General features: G+C 39.5%; 1 protein-coding gene across 1 annotated transcript in view; it reads left to right on the top strand.

Moving 5' to 3' along the window:
* The window catches only part of EXOC5 (exocyst complex component 5), a 46,546-nt gene that overhangs the window by 27,108 nt on the left and 2,867 nt on the right, over positions 1-16,571 (top strand). Inside the window, exons 7-17 of the mRNA XM_073350016.1 lie at positions 147-256; positions 524-568; positions 690-830; positions 2,559-2,641; positions 3,865-4,074; positions 6,487-6,634; positions 9,063-9,171; positions 10,686-10,806; positions 11,394-11,480; positions 14,349-14,457; positions 15,076-15,291. Coding sequence (XP_073206117.1) covers positions 147-256; positions 524-568; positions 690-830; positions 2,559-2,641; positions 3,865-4,074; positions 6,487-6,634; positions 9,063-9,171; positions 10,686-10,806; positions 11,394-11,480; positions 14,349-14,457; positions 15,076-15,291 — 1,379 coding nt within the window. The remainder of the gene's footprint in view (positions 1-146; positions 257-523; positions 569-689; positions 831-2,558; positions 2,642-3,864; positions 4,075-6,486; positions 6,635-9,062; positions 9,172-10,685; positions 10,807-11,393; positions 11,481-14,348; positions 14,458-15,075; positions 15,292-16,571) is intronic.

Below are 16,571 nucleotides of genomic sequence, written 5' to 3' on the forward strand. Positions count from 1 at the left end.
GTTTCCTCTCCCATTCAACCAGTTTTGCTCAATCTTAACTTGCGTTGCTTAGTTCTTTAATCTGCTTTTATTGATAACATTCAGCTGTCTTCGTTTTTTTGTCAAAAACTTCCTTGCAAAGCCTGATGAATATTTTTTCTTTTCAGGTAAGTACCATGATTTAGAGTTGCAATTGATTCAGGAGTTTACCAATGCACAGAGAAGGGGGGAAATTTCCAGAATGCGAGAAGTAGCAGCTGTTTTACTTCACTTCAAGGTAAAGACTGAGTTTTTAACTCTAAAAGCACATGATGCATTAGGTACCTGTACCAGAATACAGTAATGAAGCTGATCTAGACTTCTGAAGAAAACGGGTCTGAGAAAGTTCATCCTTTTGATAAATTTTCTGTTAAAACTAAGCAGACCGTTTTCCATAATTGCTGCATTTTCTTTATTTAATTGTCTTTGTGTAATGATATTTCACAATACTGTAAGCATAGAAAACAACATGTTTTAATTCTGGGTTGTTTTTTCCATCCCATAGGGCTATTCCCACTGTGTTGATGTATACATAAAACAATGTCAAGAGGTAACGTTTTTAAAACCAGATGTACCTTTATTTTAGGGTCAATTATTTGTGCATGCATTTTACTATTGTTGATATCTATTGGTTTGGAAATATTACACTGTAATGTGCCTTTAATCTCTAGGGACCTTACTTGAGGAATGATATATTTGAAGATACAGCCATCCTCTGTCAGCGAGTGAACAAACAAGTTGGAGATATCTTTAGTAGTCCAGAGACTGTATTGGCCAAACTTATTCAAAATATATTTGAAGTCAAACTTCAGGTATTTTAAATATGGCATATTAAAGTTTGTTGTTAAGAATGAGTAAGACAATTCCTTAAGTACTTCTTGTAACAAAATCCCAAAGAATCTATATTGTTTGTAATATTTTGAGTAACCTTAATCATGGAAAAATCACATTTGATTGCTCTTTTTTAAAAATTACAACTTAAACTATCAATTAAGAATATTAAAGTAGCTGTTTGTGTACTGTAAGCACAATGTAATCAAGAATACATAAAATACAAATATATGCAGACATAAACTGGAAAAATAGATATATTGACTAATGATTCTGGTAATGTCATGCACGTACTTAGTCTATCTCTGCAGACCCAACATCCAAAATTTGTGGAGAAGAAACATTTATGTTTAGTAAATGTCTTTAATCCTTTCACTCTTGGAATCAGATTTCCAGTGTGAGGCTAGCATCGAATATGCCAGAATAATTTATGCCAAGGAATAGGGTCCTATAGCTAATGTATGAAAACCTGCTGTAGCTGAAAATGACAGTCCCTCATTCTGCAAATATTTATACATGTGAGTAAAGTCAGCATGACTACTCACGTGTGTAAAGTCACTTCCCTGTAGGTGTGGAAGATCTTGTTCTTCCTATCTAGAACAGTATTGGCAGAACCTACTCATAAAATTGAAGGTTCCTTAGATTTAATTCTTGGGCTTTCCTTGAAGGAGGAGTGATCTGTTCACTTACGAGCATGTAAGTGGATCTAAATTATTCACTTGTTCATCAGTTGTTCATTTACTCTGTCTGTGTGCTAAGAATGCATGTACACTTCCAGTCTTTTTGCTTAGAAAATCAGATGCTTTGGCACTTATTTCTTGGGTCTTGTGCATAAGCAGTTCAAAGATATTTCAAACAGCAGATGTCTTGCACTTCCAAACTAGTTTTCTTAAACTAAACACGTTGAACTAAAACCCTGGAATTAAATGTAAGATATCTGTAAATTGAGATAAAAAGTAAATATTTATGACTATGTTATATAAGATGCAGTACATTCTTGAGGGTTTATTGTTAAGGCTAAGTTTTAGTCAGGGGTATTTTTAGTAAAAGTCAGGGACAGGTCACTGGCAGTAAACAAAAAATCACTGTCCATGACCTGTCCATGACTTCTACTAAAAATACCCCTGTCTAAAACTTGGGGGGGGGGGTGGAGGGGGAGAAGGAGGAGGGCGCCACGGGTGCTCGGGGAGGGGGGGGGGGTGCAGGGTTGGTGAGGCTGGGACAGGCTCTCTATCCAGCTCCTGGGAAGAGGCAACCCTAGCTCCACTTGCTGCTTCCGCTCTGCCCCAAGCCCCAGTTTTGCAGCTCCCATTTCCTGGGAACCATGGCTAGTGGGGGCGGTGCCTGGTTGCCAGCAGAGGTAGCATGTGGAGCTAGGGGAGCTGAGGATTGGGGAGCCCCCCACTCCAGGTAAGCAATACCCCATATCCCAATACCAAGCCCTGACTCCTCCCCGCCCCCAAACTCCTGGGAAAATGGGGAGAGCCCGAGACTTCCCCAGCAGCAGTTGGTGCACCTGACCTAAGGGCTGCCTGAGCTCCTTGGCCAGCCTGACCAGACTGCTGCAGAAGTCACGGAGGTCACAGAAAGTTACAGAATCCATGGCTTCCGTGACCTCCATGACAAACATGGAGCCTTATTTATTGTAGATAATATGAAATGTTGATTTTTCTTATTCTATTAACTGAGATTATGCCTCCATTTTATAGAGTAATGTAAAGGATCATTTAGAAGAACACAGGAAGTCAGATGCAGAACAGTATCTTAAGAATCTTTATGAGCTGTATACAAGGTAGCTATAAATTTGATTATCAACATTTTGTTGTGTCAGTAGCATCTTGTGAAAGGTTCATTTCTTGTTAAGAGGTGGGAAGAAAGGACGAAAATTCCAACTTCCTCTAAAAATTGGACAACTATTTTGCTGCCCATCTGCCTTGACAGTTTTCCTTTTTAAATTGTGTGACCTTTTCAAAAACAGCTGTTGTACTTTTAAAGAAAGTGTCTAGATTTTTAAGGAATCAGAGACTGACATTATTATTTAGCAAAGTATATAAACACCCTACTCTTGTAATATGAAAAGTGTAATTGACAATTTGACTGCACTTCTCCCATATGTATAAAGCTGTAAGAAAGTTGTGACTTTTGGCGGGTCCAAAAGTTGTGGCCACAATTTGTGGAAGTTGTGGTTTGGGGTGCAGGTGTGTATGTGGCTGGGGTTACAGGACCTAAACTCTTGCTTTGTAACTGACTAGGTGTTGAGTTGGAAGCAGGGCCCTTTACCCTCCACAAGGGTCTGGAGAACCCCCCTGTTCCTCCAATCCCCAGGGTGGGGTAGGGGGGCCCAAGCCCTTGCACCCTAGAGCTGGCCATAACTCAGAAACCCTAGAGACACTGTGGGTGGTTGGCACTGCTGGGCCTCCCCCTCCCAGCCCTGCACCCTGTGGGAAGCATAAGCTCCTGCCTGGCGCCACTCACTGGGTCCTCCCCAAGTCTGTCCCCCAATGCATTCTGGCAGCTGAGGAAGGCAAAATCCTTGAGGTCACGCAGGAGATACGACTGGTCAGCAGACCCAGCCCACTTCACTGGGCAGAAGCAAAACTTGGCAGCACCAGTGCTAGTGAGGCTGAGTGCAGGTGGGAGCACTTGGTGCAGGGGGAGGCAGCAAGCGGGACGAGCCCCCAGGATTGTGCAGCCCTCATCCACACGGGTCCCAGGCCCCACTGTTGTCCTCCTCCACGTCCCCCATCACTCCCACCATGTCATGATGGAGAGGGGTGGCTGGGCCAAGTTGTGGTGAGTGTTGAAAGATGCAGTTTCCACAACAAAATCACAGCCTGCCATTTTCTTATAGCAGTACATATGTGCATAAATTATACAGTTTTTTGTCATTTAAATTTGGTAAGGCTCAGATATCCCAGTCAGGATTGGGATCCCATTGTGCTGGGTGCGTTGCAAACATGTAATACTGTAATTCATACAAATGCAACATTTTTTTTCTGTTTCCTTTGCATAAAGAACTACTAATCTTTCAAGCAAATTGATGGAGTTTAACTTGGGTACTGATAAGCAGACTTTCTTGTCTAAGCTTATCAAATCCATTTTCATTTCCTACTTGGAGAATTACATTGAGGTGGAAATTGGTTATTTGAAAAGTAGGAGCGCTATGATTCTGCAACGCTATTATGATTCTAAAAACCACCAGAAGAGGTCCATTGGCACTGGAGGGTGAGTTTCTTTTTAAAGAGGGAAAATATAATAAAGGGCAAAAATACAGTGAACATCACTTAAACTGTACATTGATCATCTGCATAAAAGCTGGCTTCCAAAACAATCGTTATTTTCTGTATTACTTGTGTTGTCACATTATATTACCGTATACTAAAAGGTTTGCTCCTCTGGATACAAAGGAAATGCTAGATAAATCCATTATATAGTCACATGAAATTAAACTTAATGTCTTCATCAAGTAAGTTGAAACTTAAGCCTTAGTGTCTAGCAGACCTTTCTGCACCAAATATAATACTTTTATCTAATATCTTTCTCAGGCTTAGAGTGAGCCTTATTACTGTAATAAGGCTAAAGACTGACACACCCTGAAATAACTTGGCATCACACTACCACCTGTGCAACAGTTGACCACTAAAAGTTGAATAGGAGTAGTTTTTCTGGTGCTTCGGAATTTTTTTGCAAAATATATAGTGAAGAAGCCTTACATTTGAGCCTAGGTGATCAAATTGGACAGACTCAAAGTGGGATCTTTGAAATGTAGACTCTGTGCACAGCTGAAAGTGTGTTAGCAGTTATGCATTCTTTCCTTTTGTTTATGAAGGAATCAGAATTTTTTAATGTGTATGTTTTAAGACAGTCTTGTAAAATCCCACTCATCTGGGGCAAATACAAAGCTTTTGTGGGAGAGTATGACCAATTGTATGATCTAAGTTTTCTCTGTAGTTGTTAGCCCTCATGGCTCCAAAAACAAACTGAATGTACCTAATATTTAAGTTGCCATGCAGCTGCTGTAGTTACACTGTTGGTCTGAAGGAGAGCTCCAATAGGCCCTGCTGGATCCTTCAGCCTCCCTCTCTCCTGAGTGCATAGAGGGAAGGGGATTGAAGACCAGCAGTTGTAATTCCCCGCTCCCCTGGGTCATGTCTGTTCCCTCTTTTATCCCTGCTGACTGGAGCAGGAGTTGGAGTCGCCCTGCTGTTTTGCCCTGTATTCTTCTGCCCAGCTCTGGCAGTTTCATGCTGAGACATAAGAAAGGGAGGAGAAGAGAGTAAGTTCCATAAAATGCTTCAAAGAATCCAGCAGCAGAGAGGGCTAGAGCTGAACTCTTGGTTCTCCTCCTCAGCAACAACCACACGCTTAGATGGTGAGGGTCTGTAGCACCGAATGCGCATAGCCACATTATACGGCTTTATTTCAGGCATCTAAAAGCTCCACAGGGTTATTACTGATCTGGTGTAGCCAGGTTAATCATGGACGACCCTGTGGCTGCTACCAGTCTGTGCCCAGGAAGTGTCCCCTCCTGGTCGCAAGTCCTGTCTTCAGGGCTCAGTGTGCAGGGATTTTATCTCCAAAGTGGTCTGTATGACCAAAAGTGCCACCCGCTGGTGACCAACGATGACTTCAGTCCTCTTAAGCTCAGCTCTCAAATAACACATCCCTATGACTAGAGCCCCGCAAATCTGCGGACATCCCCTTTGTATTCACGGACCATGTTTACAGACTGTCGATCGGCTGCGGATACAAATTTTGTATCCGCGCAGGGCTCTACCGTGGCACAGCAAGTGGAGCAGCTAGGAGGAGGGGTGAGGTGCCTGCCATCAGGAGGGTGCTTGAAACTTAGCTGGGGGACAGAGGCTGAGGCTTCCGCATCTTTGAAGAGCTGCTGTTGAGGTTTACTGGATTTGGTGGGTCACAGAAGAAAACTGATTTGGGGGAAGGGAAGGAAGAGAAAAATAATGACGTGGCAGGAAGAGATCTGATGTTGCAGGGGAGAAAACAAACAGACTGAGATGACTGGAGTGCTGGTAGAATTGGGGGGAGTGTGCATGGAGGGGAGTCTGGGCATGTGAGACTGAGCCAGGGCTGCTTATTGAGTGAATGTTGGAGTGGTATGATTGTCAGGTGCATTGGGGTGTATAAGAGACAGAAAAACTAGTGTGGAAAGAGAGTCCAATGGGAGTTGTGAGTGTCTTAGAGGTGTGTGTTAAGTGTGAGTCTCGGGGTGGGGGGAGGCTCTAAACTCCCACAACAGGATATAAATATACACCATTGAACTCACTGGGAATTACTTGTGTCATGCAGTGGGGAGTATCTAGTCCCTAGGGTGTGGAGGGGCATAGCAGAGTAGTGTGGGTGTGGTCGTGGTGGTGGGATTTGAGGAGTGGGTTGTGCATACTAACGTGTTTGGTAAAGTCAATAGGTTTTTGTCAGCTCTGGTAAGTTTTTCTTGACCGCTTCGCAAGGTTTTATTTATTTGTTTTTACTCAAAATAGAGATGTGCACCTATTAAGTTATATTTTATGCTTCTGTTTACCATGTTAACTACTATAATATTCCCAATGTATTGTTAAACTTGAACATTTAAAATTTCCACTCAGTGAGATTTCCCTCTGGTGTATTGTATTCTAGTATTCAAGATCTCAAAGAGAGAATAAGACAACGTACAAACTTGCCATTGGGCCCAAGTATTGATACCCATGGAGAAACCTTTCTCTCCCAAGAGGTGGTGGTTAACCTTTTGCAAGAAACCAAGCAAGCTTTTGAGAGATGTCATAGAGTAAGTCTGCTTTCTGTGACTGCTATAAATAGATATAATTTGAATGGCACACAAAACCAAAATTGAGCTAGAAGAAGCAACTGTTTACACCCTCAATGCAAAGATCACATCTTGTTTTACCATTAGATGAAGTCTAATAGGTGGTGAGGGGACTTTGTGCAGAGGCAAGGACTTGGGTCTTATTTAATTAAATTAATTACCTTTTTAAAATCAGGGTCATGGTAAGGTAACGCCAGACATTGTTTATAGACTTCTTGTTTTTTAACAAAAGTGAGTTACAGGAAACTTCTGACCATTTGTTTTAAAAACACTATTTATAACCAATTGGAATAAAAATAGCTGTTAATGTTGTTTTTGTTTCTAAATCAGTCCTTAGAATTGATTAGCATTTAGTATAACAGCTTTGATATGTTGTACAAATGTAACTTCTTGTTTTAAACTCTGTGACAAAAATAAAATTAATTTAGATAAAATAAAATAGTAGATAATTTCCCTCCAAACATTCAACTGTCACATGTATCAATCTTCCATTATTAATTAATACTACCGTTGAGAGACTGAGGGGAATAATCTTTACTGTTGCATTGTTCACCTTCTTTTAATCCTTTACTGTTTTCAAATGTTTGTGCCTAATACAAAATAGAATTTTTACTATTGATATAAATCATAGGTTTTTCTGTGGCTTATTGGCTGTGTGGGTGTAGTGCTTTAAAGGTTTAATAAAAACCTTAGATTTAATTACAAACTTTAACTTATTTAAAGTTTAATTACAAAATTTAACTTAAAGAGAAGCCAAAACCATTTTTTGTAAATACACACATCTATTTATAAGAATTATCCTTAAAATTAACAAAATGGAACTTAAAATATTTTGCTGAACCGTCTGTGTGTTAAATAGCTTTTAATATATTAGATATTGAGAGGATACAGTGTAACCATGATTATAGCAGAAATAGATACAACCCTGGTTAATATTCAGATAACAGCCAGATAACATTGAGAATGTCAAAGGGACAGCATGATGCATAGACAAATTAGTCATTTTATCATTATAGTGGTCATTGGTAAAAACTGCTGTAGTTATAGCTCTGTTCTAACTTCTGTTCTAACCTTCCTTTTCAGTTGTGCATAATTTTCCCCCCCCCCCCCAAACAAATTCCTTTTCGGATGAAATTTTTCAAGTTTGGTCTCAGCCCAAGACTGATTTGTTTGTAAAGTTAGAGTAAAATACATTCAGGTATTTCTGCATGCATGAATGAATGTTGCACTTTCATAACTAAAACAGATGAAACTAGAAACTTTAAAGCACAATTTATCAGGGAGACATAAAATAAAAACTTCTAAAGGTAAAGAATATTCAAAATTAGTAACTTCAAAGGAATGCATTTGAAGAATTAAGAATGTGTCGTTTTTATTTTTGTTTTTTTTGTACACCTAAACTAAGCATACTTTTAACTCCAAATGCCAGCGGTCCAGGTCTCCTGTGCTGCAAAGGTCTATAGCAGGGGTCGGCAACTTTTGGCACGCGGCCCCTCAGGGAAAGCTGCTGGGAGGGTTTGTTTACCTGCAGCGTCCGCAGATTCAGCCGATCGCAGCTCCCACAGGCCGCGGTTCACCATTCCAGGTCCATAGGGGCTGCAGGAAGAGGTGGTATCTTACTTTTGCAGATATTTTTAACTACAAAGGACCAAAGTCCAGTTGATGTTCAGACAACTTTAAGAGCCACCTTTTTTAAGTTCTAAAAGCCCAAATAGTGTTGCTTGCTTGCTTGTTTTATGAAAAAGAAAAGGCAGAGCATCAGATTTATATCTAGGATGAGATTTTAAAATTATGTGCATATAAAAATGTACTCACACCATGCAGTTACTGGAATTGTATTTGTGCGCTTGGTAACTGACCATGCAAAAGACGAGTTAGATGTGCACTGTTACCCTGACACTGCATATGGTCATAATAAGTGTGTATCAGTTATTCAAACATGCAGCTCTAAAAATCTGAGCATACCTGCCTACTCAAATGTATGTATGAAAATTTCAACATGTGATGAATGTCTATAGTCCTATATTATATATTGATATATAGGGGCAGATCCTCAGCCAATGTAAAAACTTTATTGACTTCAATGGAACTATAATGTCTGAGGATCTGTTTTATTATTTTGAAAGTGCTATGTAATTTTAAGTCTTCGATCACTATTTATATATTTTTAAAAAGCGTGTACATAGGATTGTCTACCCATGAAGTTATTTGGGAACAGCTCTGTGTGTGGTCACGTTGTTGTTCTGGAATAAGTGTGTCCACATATGGAGTTATTCTGAAATACCTTGTATGCTTTAAATTCACATTGTACTCTAATTCAAATAAACTTCCAAGTGTAGACACCAAGTTCTAACACAAAGTATCAAAATATTTGTTGTTCTTTTTAAAGCTCTCTGATCATTCTGATTTACCGAAGAATGCATTCAGAATTTTTTCTATGCTTGTGGAGTTTTTGTGTATTGAGCACATTGATTATGCCTTGGAAACTGGACTTGCTGGTAAGCATAATTCTGTCTTTGTTTTCTTAAATGTGTGGTATTTCATTATAAAATAGCATATATTAATGTTTCTAATTTCATTGGTCAATGCATTCAGAGCACTTCATACTCTTCAGTGATTGGGCTTGAGATCTGTGCAAGTTAGTGTTATGCAAGGTGTGTTGATTAAGGGAATTAATTTATCTCATTTATTTGGAAGCCAAAGTATAAGCTTCTGAAGCATACCTTACATATGGGAAATCAGTACAGATTGAAAGACAGTGATTATTCAGAAATATCTGGAGGCTTTATTTCCTGCATCATAAGAATCTGAGTATGATCATTCCCTTCCTACTTCTTTTACCTTCTCCATAAAAAGAGAATAAGGTTTTTATATAGTATGTTTATTTAGTGTGTTTGTGTTTTTACATGTATATGTTGTATAGAGGAACATTTCTTATATAGAAAGACTTTTCTCATTGTATTTACTTTTTTTAAAAAACCTCTTTTGTGTGTGTATATTTTAATATTTTAGGGAAACTTATCAAAGTAAGGTTTTTTTTTCCTGTTTCATATGATAGATATGGTTACATAGTTATAAGTCTTTAGTACAATTTGCTGCCTTTCATTGATGGGCAGAATTCCTGTTAATATTAGCGGGAGTCCATTGAAGTTACCCTATCTGCATACAAGGAATATTGTATATAGGCTTTTAGGGTAATTATGAAAAAATCTCTTGACTTAGGCTTGGTCTACATTACAGAATTAGGTCAACATAAGGCAGCATAAGCTGCCTTAATTATGTCAGTGTACACACTACAGCCTTGCTCCCACCGATATAAGTGCCCTATTACACCAACATCATAACTCTACCTCCGCAAGAGGCGTAGAGTTTATGTTGGTATAATTAGGTTGACGGTTGACTCAGTATCTGTGTAGACACTGCATTACTTGACTCGGCTGTTGGCTGTCATTCCAGCATGGAGCCATGAAATTGACAAGAAAGTTGGGGTGGGTGGAGGGGCTCCAGCTAGAGCCCAGCTGTTCCCAGGCTCCTCAGTCCCAGCTGGGCTGCACATGTCCCACTCAGAGCCTGGCTGCCCTCTGGCTCCCAGTCCAGCTGCTGCCCAGGTTCCTTGCGCCCACCTGGCTCCCCACAGGGAGCCCTGGTGCTGCCCAGCGGCAGGGAACTGAGAGCCAGAGGCGCAGTCCGGCCCCCAGGGGGAACAACATGTAGAACTTAAAGCCCAGGCTCTCAGTCCTCCACACTGCCCCTCTTAAGTCGGTGGAAGCGCTCATGGTGAGGACATGCACCACTGCAGTGTTTGCACGTCACCCTAACATAGGTCAACTTATGTTTCTAGTGTAGACGTGCTCTTAGATGCTTAACTCCCATTTTCAAAGTTCTTAGGAGCCTACATCCCATTGATTTTCACTTAAGTACTTTTGAAAAATTTACCCTTATCCTTAGGATAGTGATACAGATTACATGCATTTTCTTTTTTTATGATCCTAAATAAATGTTTTCACTTTAGGCATTCCTTCTCCTGACTCTAAAAGTGCAAACCTTTATTTCCTGGATGTTGTACACCAGGCCAATACTATTTTCCACTTGTTTGACAAGCAGTTTAATGATCATCTGATGCCATTAATCAGGTATGTCAGGTGTTCTATTTTGCATTTCTTCTGTGAATATGTATGGTCATCATTGCTAGAAATTATGAATTTCATTTGTGTTACTATTAATACAGTTCAATATTTTTATTAAAAAAATTTGGATTAAGAATAATTTCAAGTTATTGATGATGGAAGTTGTGGAAAGTACAGTGTTTGTTTAAATCTGACTTGTAATCAGTAAATTTGGAAGATGAATCTTTTAGTCTATTATGCTGATGTGCAGTGTGTTGGCATGCACAGCAGTCTTGGCTCACTCTTTGGTCCACTGGGGACTGGCAGCAAAATGGAAGCAGAGTGCTCAGTCCAGGGGCAACTCCCTCTGAACTACAGAAGAGTGTCGCCCACCTCTGGGTCAGCAAATACAGTTGTGGGGTCTCTGGCTTTTGAAGTAGCTCCATCCATCAGTCCTTGATTACAAAGACAGAACTGCATCCAGTCTGGGACTTTCTGGGAGAGGATGGGTGGGGAATCCTGAAGTACTCCTGTTCTCGCTAGCAACCAAAGCAAATGGATTTGATTTGCATTATGTTTGACTATGTTATGATTTTTTCCCTACTATTTTATAGCTCTTCTCCTAAGTTATCTGAATGCCTTCAGAAGAAAAAGGATATAATAGAACAAATGGAGATGAAACTGGACGTGGGCATTGATAGGCAAGTGAAGTTTTAAACTTCCCATCAATCACTGCTCTACTTACCATTTTTAACATAAAAGTTTTGCCTTAGCATGTTTTTCCTGCTGGGAAGTAATCATTTAGAACCACAGAATTTATTTTCTTTGAAATCCAGACAGAAAATCAATGATCACACTGAACTTTTGTCAAGAAAAAACTAATTTTGGGAGGCTGAAATTTTTCCATGCTTGATTTTTGACCTGAGACTAATTCTTTTGGGAAGAGTAAGCAAAATCCTTCATCCACTTTTGTGTTGAGGGAATGAGATAATTCACAATTTTCCTCCGTCTCTCTAAAAAACAAACAAACAAACAAACAAAAAAAAACCCAAAACACTTCCTGTTTTGGGCTGCGGGGGAAAAGCTCACATACAGAATGTTGAAACTTGAAATGTTAAAGTATTTAAAGAGCAGTATGTGTGACAGACTGAAAGAGATTAAGTGGCTTGCTTGAGTTGGACCGTGGTGTAATGTATATCTTGGGAGTCAAGAGAATTGAGTGTATTCTGGGTTTGACATTGACTTGCTCTGAGACAGAGTGATTCATTTAATCTCTGTCCATCAGTTACCTCCTATATAAAATGGTGTGATTTTTATGGATGGAAAAAGCACTATAAATGCAAGTATTATTGTCATTTTGCAGTTGAAAAAGACAAGAAAGAGGTAATGCTTAATGTTAGGGAGCAGAGCCACAACGTAAGTACTCTACTTACAGAGTATCTATATGTTTACTTGTACCAAGGAGATTTGTATTATTCCCATATCGCCAAATGATTTGTTGTTTGAGCTTTGACCAGTCACTTAAGATCCATGCCTCAGTTTCCCCTTCATGATATAAATAATACACCCCCAGGGGAATTGAAAATTAATGTCTGTGATGCCTTGAAAAGTGCCATATAAGCATTACTTATTAGGTGTCCACTCCATCTCAAAGGGAAAATAACAGAACTGTAGAAGAGAAAACAAGCATTGATCCTTGTATCCTAGCTCTGTTACCTTCTGCATGGTGAGCAAGAGTCTCAAAGTATGTAAATTGCAAAGGAATTGAGGGGTGGTTTGGTAAAAATATTTGCTATGGCGATGGAAGGAAAGGAAAAATGGGAGAAAGTACACGGATAACAATGGAGATTTTAGCCTCTGCTGCTGGAAATGCCTTAATGGTTTAAACATCAAGTCTGAAATACTTAGACTCTCTGGAGCCACGGGTTCAAACCTAGACAGGTTTGCCTGAGCCCTCAGTGTCGTAGTAAATGATTAAGTTCTGTGTACAATAAATAATCTCTAAAGACTGTGGGGGGATTTTCAAAAGTGCCAAAGTGATGGAGGAGCACAAGTCCAGTTGGAAGTCAATGGCACTGTGTTCCCAAGTCACCTAGGATGGGATTTTCACAAGCCCCTATGTGTTGCAGACAACTACATGTTTGTGGTGGTTCTGTAAAAGAGAGACCAATTTTGAGACAAATCACTTATATAAAAATGTGGTTACTTGCACACCATTTTGTCTACATGAGCACCAAAATACCAGAAAGAGCCCCAAGAATAGATCACGCTGGACTTGGGCACTGTCTGGTAACAAATAAAGGTAGATTCCCAGGCACTGTTGGTTTCAATGTTATCCAGAATCTGACAATGTCTGATAGCAGACCCTTGAAGAGTATTCACAATGATGTTTCTTCCCCTGTAATGATTAGCTGAAATGATTTTAGTCCCTGGGCCATCATAATGAACTAGCATTGCTGTTCTACATATCCATAATAGATTGCCTTACATTCATGTATATTAAAAATGGGAATTGGAAGAGCAGGGGGATGTGACTCTGATTTCTGTTATTGACTGGGGCAAGGTTGTAAAGTGAAGTACAGCCAGAATGGGAGTCTGAGTTTCATAGGCATGGAAAATAATTAATTTGATTCCTTGTTTTGGGATTAGGTATATTTTCCCCTCCCTCAAATTGTGTGGAGCTTTCATAGGCCAAGCTATGTAGCTTCATTTTTGCTGATTACAGTCCCTAGAAAACAGTGAGAGAATCTGTTCTGCAAAAATGAGTGTTCCAGGGAGAGTCACTTGGGAGAATGAGCTCCATGTGTTGCAGCTGCTTGCTCTTCAAGCACTGCCTGGATCAGCTTTGGGATTCACTGTAAAATAAACATTTCTGACTTTTAGATAATGTTCAGGAAGGATAACTGCTAGGGGGAAGAGAAGAAATGTGATGCAAATAAAATTGCACTGGATATTTCAAGACAAGTGACCAGCACTGGTGAATGGAAAGATTCTTTCTTGTTGCAAGTGTTCTGTGATGCTGTTTCGCTTGAACCGTGTATTATTATTTATAAAGTTACTGAACTAGGTCTAGAAAGTCCACTTCAGAGTCTTTCTGGTTTCCCCAGCAAAGAAGAGTGCCTGGCTATTCTGAAGAACTGGCTTTAAATGGGTTATATTTCAATTAATGTGTCTCCTTTTAAAATCAGCACATACTGTATTGCACTCCAGGATAAAGAGAACTTTGGAGCAGAGACTTCTCAAAGGCTTCTCTATCTGTCTCTCATGCACCTACCACCTTCAGAAAACCAGACTTGTCTTGTGTAGTAAAATTGTATTGCACAGCAGCTTCAAAAATATTTTTGGTCTTTGCAGTTCATTTTACCGTGAACGTCTTTTTTTTATTAAATGGTGAAACTCATTTAATGTTCATGAATTTGTAGAAGTGGTGGATCATGGGGGATTTCTACTTCACTGTGCACTAATTGCTTATATTTTATGTGGGATAACTTCAGAATTTTTAAATGTTAAAACCAAGTAAATGAAAACTTTTATTTTAAAACACACGTCTTATATTTTAACTTTTAAAGGACATTGAATTGTATGATTGGACAGATGAAGCACATCTTGGCTGCAGAACAAAAGAAGACAGATTTTAAACCAGAAGATGAAAACAGTGTTTTGATTCAATATACTAATGTGAGTAAACAAATAGAGATTTGTCAGTAATAAACAGTAGCATTTTGAAGATAATTTGACCAGTATTGGCATTTTGATAGTGTACGCCCAATTACACATACATCTGGTTAACATTCAGGCTTGTTTCACTCTATGCCAAGGATTCTCAAACGCCTTCACAATGTGGATCCTAAACTTGGTGGGAGTATTCTCAGTTTTGTTGTATAATCATAGTGTCAAACAGCCCCAGTCAGACTGGACTAGGTGCTGTACAAACACAAACTTCCCCCTTCCCCAAAATACCACCTAAATTAACATGGACCAAAACTTAATAGAGAGTTTGTTATGGATCTGCCTTCCCATTTGCAGGTCTTCCCAGTGATAATGGCAACAATTTCTTACACAGAAAAGTAATATTAGGGCATATTAATGTATTTATGGATGTCTTTCAATGCAATTTTTCTCCTGAAAAATGAGGAATGCCAGCAGCAAGTGGTCAGCTGCTGATCCACAGACCATTATGTGTGAGCCAGTGCTCTATACGTTGCTTGTGATTAATCTGAGACTCTGCTTTCCAAATGTTTTTTAAGAGGGGAAACTTCTCTCTAATCAGTTAACTTACAAGCAATCCTTTTATAGGCCTGTGTCAAAGTATGTGGCTATGTCAGAAAGCAAGTGGAAAAGATTAGAAAGTCTATGGATGGTAAGAATGTGGACACAGTTTTGATGGAGCTTGGAGTTCGTTTTCATCGACTTATTTATGAACATCTACAGCAATATTCCTACAGTTGCATGGGAGGCATGTTAGCAATTTGTGATGTGGCTGAATACAGGAAGTGTGCCAAAGACTTTAAGGTTAGTGTATGCATACTTAATATATATGGTGTTATAGAGGCATATATCAAATGCCTGGATAGTGAAACAATATTTTTGTTGAAAAACGTCATCCTTCATATAGCCACATTTCACATCTTTTGCCTTCTATTCACAACCTACCATACATTTTAGACTTTAGATTGCCCTTGTACCATGGCAGCAGCTTTAATCATTTAATAAATTATGCCAGCAAGACCGTCTTTTCTGAATAGTCTTCATATCTGTCTCCTAAATTCACTTGCCTTGTGTCATGAGCTTACCTGAGTCAGTTGAGCATCTCACAAAGCAAGCTTGCCCTGATTTTATAAATCATAATAGCCACCTGGGATTTAAAATTCCAAAACATAAGTCCTTTGCTGGCTTAACCAAATGGTGTAGTCAGAGTTAGGTCCCTGACCAGGCCAGGCCTTTTGGGTTAAAGCAGGAGAAATCTTCCTCCCTGTCCCAGCCAACCAGAACTGGCCCTTGGAAGAAGCAGTCAGCCCATTTTATCTTGCCTGCTGGGCCTTGATTGGCTTCTGCCTGCTTCCAGCCCTTCTAGCTGCTGGAGAACTAATCCTTATTGGTGCTGCAAGCAGCTGACCTTGAATGGCCTCTAGACAGTTCTTGTTGGTTCAGACTGGCTGCTTTTTTTGTTAGACACCTTAAGGTGGAGCAGGTCAAGGTCGTTGTGGGTATTTCAACAGGGAGTAGCAAATGCCTGCTACACACCAACATGCATTATTTTCAATGTAATTCAAAAATACACTGAGTGTTTTCATGTGTATGTAGGATTGCATATTGAAATAAGTTAGGAATGTGCGCGCTACCAGACAAGGTAAGACCTGTGGTCCATCTAGTCCAGTATTCTGTCTTCAACAGTAGCCAGTACCAGAAGCTTCAGAGGCAGGTGCAAGAAACCCTGCATTAGACAGATGTAATATAATCAGCCCCGCATATTAGGTGTCCTCCTAATTCCTTTTAGTTAGAGATTTAAGACTACAAACATCTGAGAATTAGTCTCTTGCAAAATTTATTACTGTCAACTATTATAACTCTGGATATTCTTTTTATCCTAAATGTCCCATCCGTATTTGAATTGTGCTAACTTTTTGGCCACAACTTCCTGTGGCAATTAGTTCCTCAGTTTACTTACATGTTGTATGAAAGTACTTCCTCCTCCTGGATTTGAATATGCCATATTTAATTTAACTGAACACCCGCTAATTCTTGTGTTTATGAGACCGAACAGAAGCTCCCAGCCATCTCCATATAATTCA

This window comes from Lepidochelys kempii, chromosome 6, assembly GCF_965140265.1.
Source record: "Lepidochelys kempii isolate rLepKem1 chromosome 6, rLepKem1.hap2, whole genome shotgun sequence".
Lineage (NCBI taxonomy): Eukaryota > Metazoa > Chordata > Testudines > Cheloniidae > Lepidochelys > Lepidochelys kempii.